The 13,205-nt window shown below is 38.0% G+C and overlaps 1 protein-coding gene across 4 annotated transcripts in view; it reads left to right on the top strand.

The window, feature by feature from the left end:
• Positions 1-13,205, top strand: part of WARS2 (tryptophanyl tRNA synthetase 2, mitochondrial) — a 93,631-nt gene that overhangs the window by 33,919 nt on the left and 46,507 nt on the right. For 3 of the 4 annotated variants that reach the window (XM_045546932.1, XM_045546929.1, XM_045546930.1), the window contains exon 2: positions 10,039-10,296. The exons of the other annotated variant lie outside the window; for it this stretch is intronic. In XM_045546932.1, the coding sequence (XP_045402888.1) occupies positions 10,039-10,296 (258 nt within the window). The remainder of the gene's footprint in view (positions 1-10,038; positions 10,297-13,205) is intronic. 4 annotated transcript variants of the gene reach the window in all.

The raw sequence follows: 13,205 nt of genomic DNA, 5'->3' as shown, positions 1-13,205 counted from the left end.
TCTTCTTATCTGTTCCATAGTATTTCATTATATAAAAAGAAAACTCTAGTTTATTTAATATTTCCTCCACTGATGGACAGTAGTGGCTTGTAATTCTTTTGGAATTAAATAATCATGTGGAGAATACTAGATATCCTTACATTCTTGTGTATTTCTGTAGGACAGATTTCCATACATTGAATGGTTGGATCAAAATAAAACAAAATTTTGACCTCTGTAAATGGTCAGATAGATTATTGAGAGCCTACTACATGCACGTGCTAAGTATTTTATACTAATAAACTCATCACAATCCTCCTAATCACCCTATGAGGTAGGTGCTATTGTTATCCCCATTTTGTAGATGTTCAAGGCCACATAAATAATAGAGCAAGGACTTGAATCCAGGTAATCTGGCACTAGATTCTGCTTCTTAACCATGCTTAATAAACAAACTAGCTATCATATTTTGCTGCTTGACTTTGTCATCTTTCTAACTTACTGTAAATTTGAGTTAACAATCTGAGCTGACCGGAGGGTCTGAACTGATGCAGATGTGGTTGGAGCAGCCCTCTGTATTGTATCAGTCTACCGGTTAGATGAGAAAGGGAGCCATGGTTGGCTGGAAAATGAGACTCACTTCACCTAGTAGAGGTCAAATAACAGCCAAGAGATTCCTTTTTTTTGTAAACTGTCTTTATTCCAGGAAAATAACTTCAGAAATGTTTTTCTCTGCTTGTAGTATGGGTACCTTGTAAAAAATTCACACTATCTCTCAAAGATTCAGAACATTTGAGATAGTCATGGAATTAATATTTCATACATTGTACATATATAAGAATTTCTGGCATCTCAGCTTCACTTAGCCAAGGCCACCAGTTGTTAGGCCAGGTTTTGTCAACCAGCTGAACTAACCATGAGCCCCACCTATGGCTGCTTGAGTGTTGAATCCAGACTTTCTGGTAGGAGAGAATTTTAGAAGGAGTTAGGGAGATTGCCAGGTAGAGAAATGGATAGAAAAAAGCATTCTAGGCAGAGATAAGTTTGTCTTCTATCCATTACAATTCTTATGTTAAAAACTTCTTAGTGGGATTATTTTCTTGGTGATAACCAGGCTTGTATGTTTTTTTGACTCCCTGAGCCATAAGGATTTATGGGACTGGACATTGCCAAGTAAATCTACCTAGCCATTGAAGATGGTGTGCTTACTTGTCACAGGTGTCTTCTCTCACCAGCATATTGACTAGAAGCACACCTTCATAATCTGCTGACCCTCATGGCTGCCGAATGTGATATCTGAACTGCCTGGAGCCAAAGGTGCCTCTGACCATACGTTAATAAATCATTGTCTCAGGGATTTTTATTACCTTGAAATGTAAATTATGAGCAAGTGAACTTACTCTTCACAGTTTTAGTCTTTTGTGTGTGTGTATGTGTTTCTGTGTTTCCTAGCAGGTTGGCAGCTTTGGGAAATAATTATGTAGTAGTTGGCTTAGAATGGTGGTTTCTCAATTTTGGCCTCATATTAGAATCATCTGGGGAGCTTTTAAAACTCCTAATGCCCACGCCAAATCCCAGACTGATTAAATCAGAATCTCTGGGGTTGGGGCCCAGGAATCAGTATTTTTTAAAGCTCCCAGGTGATTACTGTGCAGCCAAGACTGAGAACTGTTGGATTAGAAGGTACCTTTTCTTTTTAATTCATATTGTTTTCATCTGTACCTTATTTTAAGCAGCTGAAGTCAATTTTATGAATAGATTATTGGTGCCCAAAAGCCCCTCTCAAATGTTAGTATGCATCAGAATCACCTGGAAGGCATGTTAAAGCATAGATTGTAAAACTTTTCTCATTTTTTCTTCTGGGATAAGCTCTACTCTTAGAATTCCTAACTTAGTATTTCTGGGGTGGGACTCAAGAATTTGCATTTCTAATTAGTTCCCAAGTCATATTGCTGGTGCCTGGAACACACTTTGAGAATCTCTGCTATAATCCATTCCTCTCAATTTCGGTGGTCCATACTCACAGTGTCAGTGTTAGGAAAGGTAATGGATACCTGAGGAGGCTTTAGCATGTTGCCCCACCTCTGAGTACATTAAAAGAATTTAGCTAGCACAGTGGCTCATGCCTGTAATCCCAGCACTTTGGGAGGCCAAGGCGGAAGAATTGCTTTAGACCAGTCTGGGCAACATAGTGAGACCCCATTGTTACAAAAATGTATTAAAAATTAGCCGGGCATGGTGGCTCTTGCTGGTAGTCACTGCTACTTGGGAGGCTGAGGCAGGAGGATCACTTGAGCCCAGGAGTTTGAGGTTGCAGTGAGCTATGATCACACCACTGTAGTCTGGGTGACAGAGTAAGACTACGTCTCAAAAAAACCCCAAAATAAATGGTAGTTTTACTTTTAGTTTTCTACTCTATATGCAAATGCAACCTCCTCTTCATACAAAATTGCTCCCCCTAAGTCCCTTCTACTTCAGAACTGGAGCCACCACTGCATAGGTTTCTGGTGTCCAAAAATGGAACTTGGATTTCATTTTCCCACAGAAACAATTTTATGAATAGTGTTTAGGTACAACTGAAATCATGCTGTTAAAACAATTCTTCAGAAATATTGTGGGGCTCAAAGGGCTTTGATGGGCTCTCTCCCAGGAGCTTAACCATCATTTAAAGAATTTGATTTCTGAGTTTCAGAAAACCAATTTTTAAACAAACTCTTAGAACATAACTTGTTTGGCAACTACCTATAACTGGAACATTTGGCTCATTTTGTTTATCATTGTTGTACAGTTTATATTTGGAGCCAAAGTGGGGAAGAAAAGATTTGTCATTCATTCAGTTAACATTTATTAGGTTCCCATGATGTACCTGGCACTGTGCTATTTACTGGGGATATAAAGATAAAAAAGGGAGCTCATATTCTAGGTGGGGAAATATTTACTAAGCAAATAAGAAAATATTTACCAAGTTACCGATGTGATATGTGCAATTTCAAACTGATGAGAAGGGATCTCTTCTGCCTGGACAAAGAAAGAAAGAAAGACTGAGTGTGAGGGGTATATGTGTGTGTGTTTGGAAGGGGAAAAGGATGCATTTCAGAGGTTTAGAATCAGGGGGAGATTGTAGGGCTTTGAAGACCAAGGGGAGTTCCCCAGGCAGAAAAGGGGGTGAAGGGCATTCTAGGATGATGGAGCAGTATGAATGCAGAGGGGAGTGAGCTATGCAAGAAAGGCAAGTAATCAGGTGAGCTCCCCATGCAGTGTGGCCGGAGAACGACTGGGAAAGGCATTAACTAGCCCACAAAGCTGGAGCCTTATCCCAGAGGAAGAAATGAGAAGAGTTATGCTAAGTCAGCGTATGTGGTATTCACACTTCTTTCCCAGACTTTCTTTAAGAACTTTTTTCTCTTGTGTATTTCCACTGCCCTGAGGAAGATGGTTTTAATTTCCACAAAATATTAATATTTTGAAAATGTATTGTATCAAATGGTTTTTAAACTGTGCTCTGGGAAGGCCCCTTTGAGTGAGGTCAAAAAAGCAGGCGAAGGCCTACTGGAGGTGCCTATCCGTCCACCTTCCAAGCTTTCCTTTGGACCATTCTACAGATTGGGCACAACTAATAGGAATATAACATTAGTTATGCATAACTAAAAAAAGGTTTTAAAACCAGCGTCATCTACTCATCACGTGTTTAGTAACACTCTGAGGCCTTGGGGTGGGTAGCCAGATTCCCCAGATGCTGCAAAGGATACGTGTTCTCAGATAGCCAGCCGAGGAAGGGGCATCAGGCGGGCGTTGATGTGCATGTGAGAACAGTGGTAATGGTTGGTAGGATGAGTCTTCAGTTGGCCACAGAGGTAATGATAAAACCATATCTTCCCAGAATGAACACTTTAAGATCAATGTTAGAATTTTCTTACGGGTAAAAATTAATTATTTATTAAACATTTTAGATCATTCTTTACACTTTTAAAATTTCAGTACTTCTTAATCTATGGCCTATATTTACTGTCCCACTCAATGTAAAAATAAATTATGCAGTGGTAGTTAGATGTTTGTGGCAAAAATATGACCCTTGCTGATTTGGTTTAGCAAGCAATGTTATTAGAAATTAAAAATATTTTGTGCTACATATCATGTTATAATTATTTATGTCATGTTTAGATAATATGTTAATTTGGTTTGAATCATCTTCTAATAAAAACTAAAGGGACTTACCAGTTTATTCTGTACTGGTATATAACCTTTGCATTTAAATGTAGCTTAACTGCCCGAAGTCATGGTGTAATCTTTCCTGGGAGCCAAAGTCTCATAAGTTTGTATTTTATCATTTCTGTCTGTGGGGAGGCACTGAGGTGCTGTTTGACAGGAGAAAAAAAAAAAAAAGACCTAAAGAAAATAGCCCAAAGAGATGTTTAGGTACAAAAGAAGTAGCTACAGAAGAAAAGAACATTATAAATGTACAAACCTGGTGTCTTAGTTCATTTGTGCTGCTATAACAAAATACCACAGACTAGGTAATTTATAAAGAACAGAAATTTATTTCTTATAGTTATGGAGGGTGAGCAGTTCAAGATCAAGGCACTGCCACTGGTGTATGGTAAGGGCTGCCCTCTGCTTTCAGGATGGAGCCTGGTAGCTGCAGCCTCCACAGGGGAGGAACACTGTGTCCTTACATGGCAGAAGGGATGGATGGACAAAAGAGTGAAAACTTCCTCTGAAGCTTTTTTTTTTATAAGAGCATTAATCTATTCATAAGGGTAGAGCCCTCATGACTTAATTACTTCCCAAAAGGCCACACTTCTTAATACCACCGCAATGGGGCTTAAGTTCCAACATGAATTTTTGAGGGGACACATATTCAAACCATAGCACCTGGGGAAGAACATTGTGGTCTGGTGGGACAGAGTGCTGGAGTTTTGAATTCTGGTCCTACCTGTGCCACTAGTTGGTGCCCTTGGCCTTTTTTGATTAACATCGCCATAGTACACTTTCCTCTTCTGAGAAGTGTGTTGGGGAGTGGGGTTTGGTCAGAGTGGGAGCACTTAAAGGCCAGGCTCATCTGTAAGTCAAGATGCAGCTCAATAAGATGAAAGGAAGATGGAACTTGGAATCCAGTGGGGAGAGCTCAGATACAGATCTGACTCACCTGCCTGTGACCTTGTGCGAGTTATTAAACCTTGCAGTGTCCTTCCCTGGAAAGTGATGCCAATGATTCCTACTGCTAATAAACGAGATAAGGGACATGAAAGGGCCAGGGAATGTTTCTGATATGGAAATTTCACTATAAGAAGGAAAATACATTTGCAAAAGCATTCCATCACATGATGGAAGTATAGCACAGTGCATGTGGGGAATATAGATGCATAACTCTTGAAATTTGGAAGTGGGCCAGGCACAGTGGCTCATGCCTGTAATCCAGGCACTTTGGGAGGCTGAGGTGGGAGGATCACTTGAGGCCAGGAGTTTGAGACCAGCCTGAGCAACATAGTGAGACCCTGCCTATCTAGGAGCAAAATAAATAAATAAAAAATAACAACAACAACAAAAAGAAATTTGGAAGTGGCTTAAATAAGCTTGTAGGAAACTTTTTTAAAATTAATTTTTTTCCCTTTAAATTCTTTCACTAGACTAACAATATATATTAAGTGCTTATCATAAATACCCTTAAAGAACTAATTGGTTCTAATTGGTTAGTCACTCTGTTTTTTTTTCTTTTTAAAGATAATTTTTCCTTCAGTTTTAATTGTTGGCCTACATGGTGCTTCTCATTTGGGGGTGATATAAGACTTGCCTTCTCTTATACTGGATTAATATTTACTGTATTGATTCCCAGGTCTGAGCATCTGGTTTCGTTTCTAAGCAGAAATGAACCCATTTTTCTTGGTGCTGAATGAGCATTTCTCTGTCTTTTCTGGAGGAAAGAGCTGAGTATGGCAGAGCCAGTGCTGAGCCATGGCCAGCAGCTTCTGAGGGGCACCTGGCTCTCCCAGCCAGGGCTTGTAAGCCCTTAATTGGTAATAGAGGCATTTTCAAGAAAATGTTGATATATTTCAGGAGCATAAGATTGAAATAGGGTGATGTAAAATGGTAGACTTAAGATACACGAAAGAGAGGTAAGGAGTAAGAATTTTAGAAAGTATCTCTAATTTATACACAATAAGAAAAACAGATTCACAGAAAGAGATTTCTATCCCAATTATCCGGTAATGTTATTTTGAATACTTTTTTATTACAATCTGTGGTAACATGCCGTTCATGTAACCAATAAGACATAGTGGCTATTCAGCCAAGTTTTTGATTTACCTTTGACTGTAGTTAAAATAAGTGTGATGAATGAACAATTGATGTTACAGCTGGATACAAGCAGGACTTTGTAAGAAAAGTCTTGAAATCTTTAGCTGAAGTCTTCGTTTCCCACCACCATACTGAAGTTGAAAGTGTTTCAAAGCTAGTAGGCAGCTTTCTTTTGATGTATTTTATTCACTTGGGATTAAAGAACACAGCTCTCTTTAGTTAATTACAAAAATTGTCTTTGGCCAAAATTAATATGCTGGGATTTTTCAGTTGCTTTTGAGTGCAGTAATTAAAATTAAGAAACCTATAAATTTTGGGTATGTTCAGCTTTCCTCCTGAGTGCCTGGATCAAATGCAATTCTGGACCGTAGAACTGTGATGTAGCATTCTATTTTAGGGCTGTCATCCTAGGAGTAGAGAAGGAAATAGACTGTATTTGTAGGATTTAGAATTCTTGGGAAAAGCAAAGGACAAAATTTTAAACAGGAATAGTTTCAGCTATATCTGTCAAATTAATAAGTATTTTCTACCGTTGATTCAAACACTCTCTCTTCTGCTATATTTCAAATCCCAGGGCTGAAGCCTCCCATCGGTAGTGTTGGTTCTGTTATAAAATTAGCCAATAAATGCATTGGTTGGAAGTGGCATTTGTTAAGGAAATATACATGAAATAAAAATGAAGACCTATTTTGTAAAATGCTCGTTTTTTTTATCCTGTGTACTCTGCGATGGAATTGTAGGTTGATGCTCCAGCCTTCCCCATGAATGAATGCCTGTGGGCTAGCCCTGAAGCTGTTTTCTTTGTGGTTTGTCTCCTGTCCAAATCCGTGGGAAGCCCATTCTCCTTTCATTTGCATTCTTTTCCAACTCTAGTGCTTTTGAACACAGAACCCCCATCCTCCCACCACCTAAACTTCACATTCCAACTCCGTGACTTCATGATACCAGACGTGTCTCCCCTGCCATGCCGTCAGGCCACCTGCTGACTCTTGCAAGGGGAACAGACGGGAACATAAACTCAACATAGAAGAGCAGGACGCTCTCTGTATATTTTTAAGACCAGGAATCCAGTTCCCATTTAGAGACTGTATTTTTTTAATAGCTCCTTGAAAATTGAACAAAACATTTCTTGTTGCTCTTATTTCTTGATAACATCATTCCCTCTGCACTGATGTATAGAATCTCAGAAACTAGAGAATGGAAAAGATGTATTAGATCATGTCTAACCCATTCCCACCGGTCGCAATACTTTTTCCCACAGTCTCTCCTCTACTGCTTTTCTCTTCTCGTTTTCTCAAGAATTTGTTTTTTCCATTCTCCTGGGGAATAATTTCTGAGTTTGACCATGGAGGAATTTATGTGGAAATATTCATATTCTTTTTTTCAGCTTAATATTCCTGGTCTTCATAACCCTTTACATTACCATAAACAGTCCCTCTTCTTCCTAGGTCAAGTATTTCTGGATAGTATTTTTTTCCTTTTTATTTATTAAGTTCAGAATTTGTTTTTCTGCTTTGCTTTCTCTCTTCATCAATCAGTCCCTAAAGCCCATTAATCATTTTTTTACTGCACTGAAAACTTCTTTGCTTATTCCCATATCAGGAGCCCAGGGCTGGTTAGGGTCCCTAGGTACTGGGGGAAGCCTCACTGATATGTGCTCATTCTGTGCTCCCTTCTCTCTCTCTCAATTCTCAACTAGAAACCATTTTTAAAATATTATTTCTAAATCAGGATTTGGGAATTCATTTGAGGACCTATTTTATATATGTGTGTGTATATGTATGTTATGATTTTGAGTGTTAAGATTATATTCTCAATTACCTAAAAGGTATTTTTTATGTCCTCAGGGCCGCAAATCTTTCAGGTTTCCTCCTGAGTGCTTGGATCAGATGTAATTCTGGACCATAGAACTATGATGTAGCATTCTATTTTAGGGCTGTCATTTTAGGAGAAGAGAAGGAAACAGACTGCATTTGTAAGATTTAGAATTCTTGGAAAAAGCAAAGGGCAAAATTTAAGTAGCCTTGGCACTCACATATCTAAAGTAGATTAGCTCTTGGGAGCTAGGTGTTAGGAATAAAGATAAAGACTTAGTATGCTTTATGATTTCCCAGATTGGAGGACCCCATATTATGAAGATGTCAGTTTTCCCCAAAACAATCTATAGACTCAATGTAATCCTAGTCAACCCCCCAACAGAGTTTTTTCTCTTGGGACTTGACAAGATGATTCTAAGATGTATTCAGAAGTGTAAAGGGTGAAGGATAGGTAAGATACCCTTGAAGAAAAAGGAGGGGGAAAAACTGGCTCCACTAGGTCCCAAGACTAATTTAAAAAGCAATGCAATACTGGCACAGATATAGACAAATAGACTAGTGGGTCAGAATTGAAAGACCAGATTCTTCATACAGGGATCCTTGATTTATGACAGAGATGGCATTTCAAAGCAGTGAGAAGAGACAGTCTTCAATAAATGGTGCTGGAAAACTCAGATATCCATATAGGGAAAAATAAATAAATTAGATGGTGACCTCACATCATATGCAAAAAACTCCAAATGGATACAGACCTAAATGTGAAAGGTAAAACTTTAAAGCGCACACACACACACACACACACACACACACACACACGAGTGCCTACTTTATATATGTGTGTATATATGTGTACACATATTTTCATGACCTCAGCATATTGAAAGGTTTCTTCTATGATACCACAATCTGTAGTCAAAAATTACATCCAGTAAATTACGGCTGTTATTGTTAATATTTTGTTGTAGTGATGGCTAAAAAAGATAATGAAGCATTTTATTTTTGCAGAATCTCTTAGTTACAGCACATTTACTGACACTCAATTTTGGTTTTTCAGAATACAATATAAAATAATTCAGGGGAAAAATAGCATTCTTTAACCCTGTATTGCATTTTTTCTTCTCATTATTGTATTATAATTTCAATATTAGAAGTACAAACCCAAGGGAGAAGATGACCATGACAAAAATGCTTTTATAATTTAAATAATTACACAGATTTAAAATCTCCTTTTTAAAAAGTGAAAACCCAAATATGATTTTATCAAAAGTAAAAAGAAACCAAGGTACAGAAAAGTTAAATAACTTTATCACAAAGTAATATTAGAAATAGACTATATATTTCCTAATTTCTAGCCCAAGGTCCTGCACACTAAATTATAATATGAGCAATTATTTTTTTTAAAGTAAATAGCAGTAGCCTAGAGCTCTAATGCTAAGGCTTTCATTTCCTTAACTGTAAAATAAATGAAATCACGTGACAAACCCTTGAGGCCCCTTTATTCTTCAGTGAAATTTGACTCTATGTCTGAAGCCTTTCTCATTCACCACCAGAACCACAGTCATCTTTTCCTCTTGGGAACTCCTGCCTGTACCCCACTATTTATCTTTACAAACTGGTCGTGATCATGTTGCCACATTGTACCTTTACTTTTCATAAACTTATCCTCTAACTCCAATTAGATTATATTCTCTTTGGGATGCAGACCTTTTTATGTGTCTCATTTGATAAGCTTTTGAATGCAAAAAACATTTTTAATATCATTTCCTGTCCCTAATGGCATCTAGCATAATGATTTGCACAGAGTAGGCATAAAATAAATGCATGATGATGATGTCTGTCAGGTTGCAGTTTACAAAAATAGGATTAGCTATCATAGCTATGGTAACATGGGCACAGGATTTGTGGACTCTGCCTCAAAAGCAAATATATTTGTTTTCCTTTGTTCCAGGAAGACAGCATGAAGCGAGTCTTTTCTGGCATTCAGCCTACAGGGATCCCCCACCTGGGCAATTACCTGGGAGCCATTGAGAGCTGGGTGAGGTTGCAGGATGAGTATCGCTCTGTGCTGTACAGTATCGTTGACCTCCACTCCCTCACTGTGCCCCAAGACCCCACCATCCTTCGGCAGAGCATCCTGGACATGACTGCTGCTCTTCTCGCCTGCGGCATAAACCCAGAGAAGAGCATCCTTTTCCAACAATCTCAGGTCAGCTTCTCAGATTAGAACTGAGAAAACGTTTATTTTCAGATTATTTGAGGAAAAATGTTTGAATGGTTCATGACAGCTCCTGTTTGTGATCTTTAAAAATTGAGGGCGAATTCATCAAATGTGATTATTTCAGTTTAATGTTTTACCTGTATTCATATCACTAAGTATCATTATACTGCAATAGTATTTTTCAACTTTTCCTCCACTGTACTTGGTAAGTTTATAATTCTTCATATACCAAAAAGTTTTACCTCATTAGTACTTCTAATTCTGAAATTGTTTTTCTGTGCTGGTTTACATTCAAACTGATGACTTCATGCTGTTGACTAATCTCCTTGTGATTGAGGATAGAATTTAGTGACCGGTGGTTTTACATAATTCCAATGTTGCTTATTGGGTATTGCATTTGGAAGGCCTGTTGGACAATTCCCGTTGTTCTTTCTGTAACTGATAGCTTTTGAGAAGATTTGATAGAACAAACTGAGAAATTGGAAGACAAAAATCCCAGTGTTTTGTGTCCAAGCCAAGAAGGGCTTCAGAGCAAAGCCAAAATACTTGACTCATATCTTTACTATGGATGAATCAGTTTATTCTTGGACAGGCAGATAGCCTGGCCCAGAGACAAGGCAATTAAGATACACCCTAGAAAAAGATGAAAATTTTAACTGGATCATGCCCTCAATACATATCTGCTTTAACCTCATGACAAAGCCTAGCCAAGTAATAATAATATGTTATACATGTTATAGTACACATTAACATGTATGCACATATGACTTTTTTTGATCATAAACTTCTATCATTATTTTTATGTATGTTTTCTTACCCATGGAACTCAATGGATTCACACAAAACAACCATTTAAAAAATATGTAATAAATGAAAAGAGTACAGTGGTCCCTTGGTATCCACAGGATATTGGTTCCAGGATACCAAAATCCACAGATGCTTAAGTTCCTTCTATAAAATGGCGTAATATTTGCATATATCCTATGCACATCTTCTCATATACTTTAAAGCACCTCTAGATTACTTATAATAGCTAATACAATGTAAATGCTATATAAATAATTGTTATACTGTATTTCTTTTTTATTTGTATTATTTTTAATTGTATTATTTTCTTTCCCTTGAATATTTTCAATCTGCAGTTAGATATAGAACCCACAGATACAGAGGGCCAACTGTACCTTAAAAAAATAAATGCAGTCATCATCTTAAGCTTGTTGCTAGCTTGAAGACAATTTCATAAAATAATGGAATCTAATCATTAAAGGGATCAAAAAGGCAATTTACCTCAAATTCCTTATAATTTGTAAGGAAGGCTTTACTTACACATGACTTTTCAAATTCAATGTTGGGGAGATCTAATTTTTATAAAATACTTGTTTTGTTGAACAAACATCTGCTTCCCTATAATTTCCATCCATTCATTTAACTTTTGTTCTCTAAAAAACACAATAAATCAACTCTGTCTTCCACACAATTGCTCTTGAAATACTTGCAGACATTTATTATGTACCATCCTTACCTAACAGAGGTCTTTATCCTAGAGATCCTTACCTGATAGGTCTTACCTTCTTCAAACTGGTTGTCCTCAGATCTCTCACCCTCTTGGTCATCCTACCCAGAAGCACTCTCACCTTCTCTTTGAAAGGAATGTGCCTCTCACATTGCATGAAATAATGTTTATTCAAACTCTTCACATCCATTGACATTGGAGAGAGGTGGTCATCATTAGAGCCACTTTTTGACTTACCTAATCATTTTGCAAAGCGCATCATCTTCACTCTAGCTAAGCTCTCTTTTGATCCTTGTTTGATAGTGTTTCTAAAAATTGTATTCCCAGCCACAAGTACCTATTTCCATACTTCTTGTAGGTGAATACGTCTAATCTCCACCAACTTAACCAATTGTGAGGGGCTAGATTGCTTTTTTTTTTTTGAGACAGAGTCTTACTCTGTTGCCCAGGCTAGAGTGCCATGGCGTCAGCCTGGCTCACCGCAACCTCAAAGTCCTGGGCTCAAGCAATCCTACTGCCTCAGCCTCCCGAGTAGCTGGGACTACAGGCATGCGCCACCATGCCTGGATAATTTTTTCTACATATTTTTAGTTGTCCAGCTAATTTCTTTCTATTTTTAGTAGAGACAGAGGTCTCGTTCTTGTTCAGGCTGGTCTCAAACTCCTGAGCTCAAACGATCTGCCCACCTCGGCCTCCCAGAGTGCTAGGATTACAGGCGTGAGCCACCGCGCCTGGCCTAGATTGCTTTTTTAAGTGATCTTTAAAATTAGAGGTTTTTTTTTTTTTTTTGCAACCACATCCTATACTTACATGTTGAGCTTGTTTCCTCAGGAATGATTACCATATTACAGATTTTTTCTCCTTTGAAAAGGATTTTTGGCAGTGGCTTCTATAAGCATCTAAAATTTATAATTATTGAGATATCATCTTCCACATGTACTTAGCTGTTCAAAATAGTAATGGACAGAGTAACCCACAGTATGAGAGATTTTATAAGGACTCCTTCATAAAGAGCGATAATAAAATTCATCTTCTCTTTGAATGGAACCTAATGAGCTCATTGGCTCCAAGATGGCATGGGTCCAGCCCAGAGAGTAAAGGTGACCAGTGTTCACTCTCTCCTCAGTACCTTAATGCAGTTCTAAAGCTGTCTCACCATCTCCACCTATCATCTCTGACGTCAGCTCCCTTGTGGGGAATTTCAGTAGTTTGCCAGTAAAATTTGAGAAAAGTACTCATCTCACCTACTTTTCATAATTTGTCTCACATAGGCAGTATGAAAGACTTCCTCAGTCTTTCGAGCCTTAAGACAAACTTGAGCCGGGTACGGTGGCTCACACTTGTAATCCCAGCACTGTGGGAGGCTGAGGTGGGAGAATTGCTT

Source organism: Lemur catta, chromosome 3 (genome assembly GCF_020740605.2).
Source record: "Lemur catta isolate mLemCat1 chromosome 3, mLemCat1.pri, whole genome shotgun sequence".
NCBI lineage: Eukaryota > Metazoa > Chordata > Mammalia > Primates > Lemuridae > Lemur > Lemur catta.
Note: the sequence above shows the minus strand (reverse complement) of the source record. Positions and strands in the feature narration are given on the sequence as shown.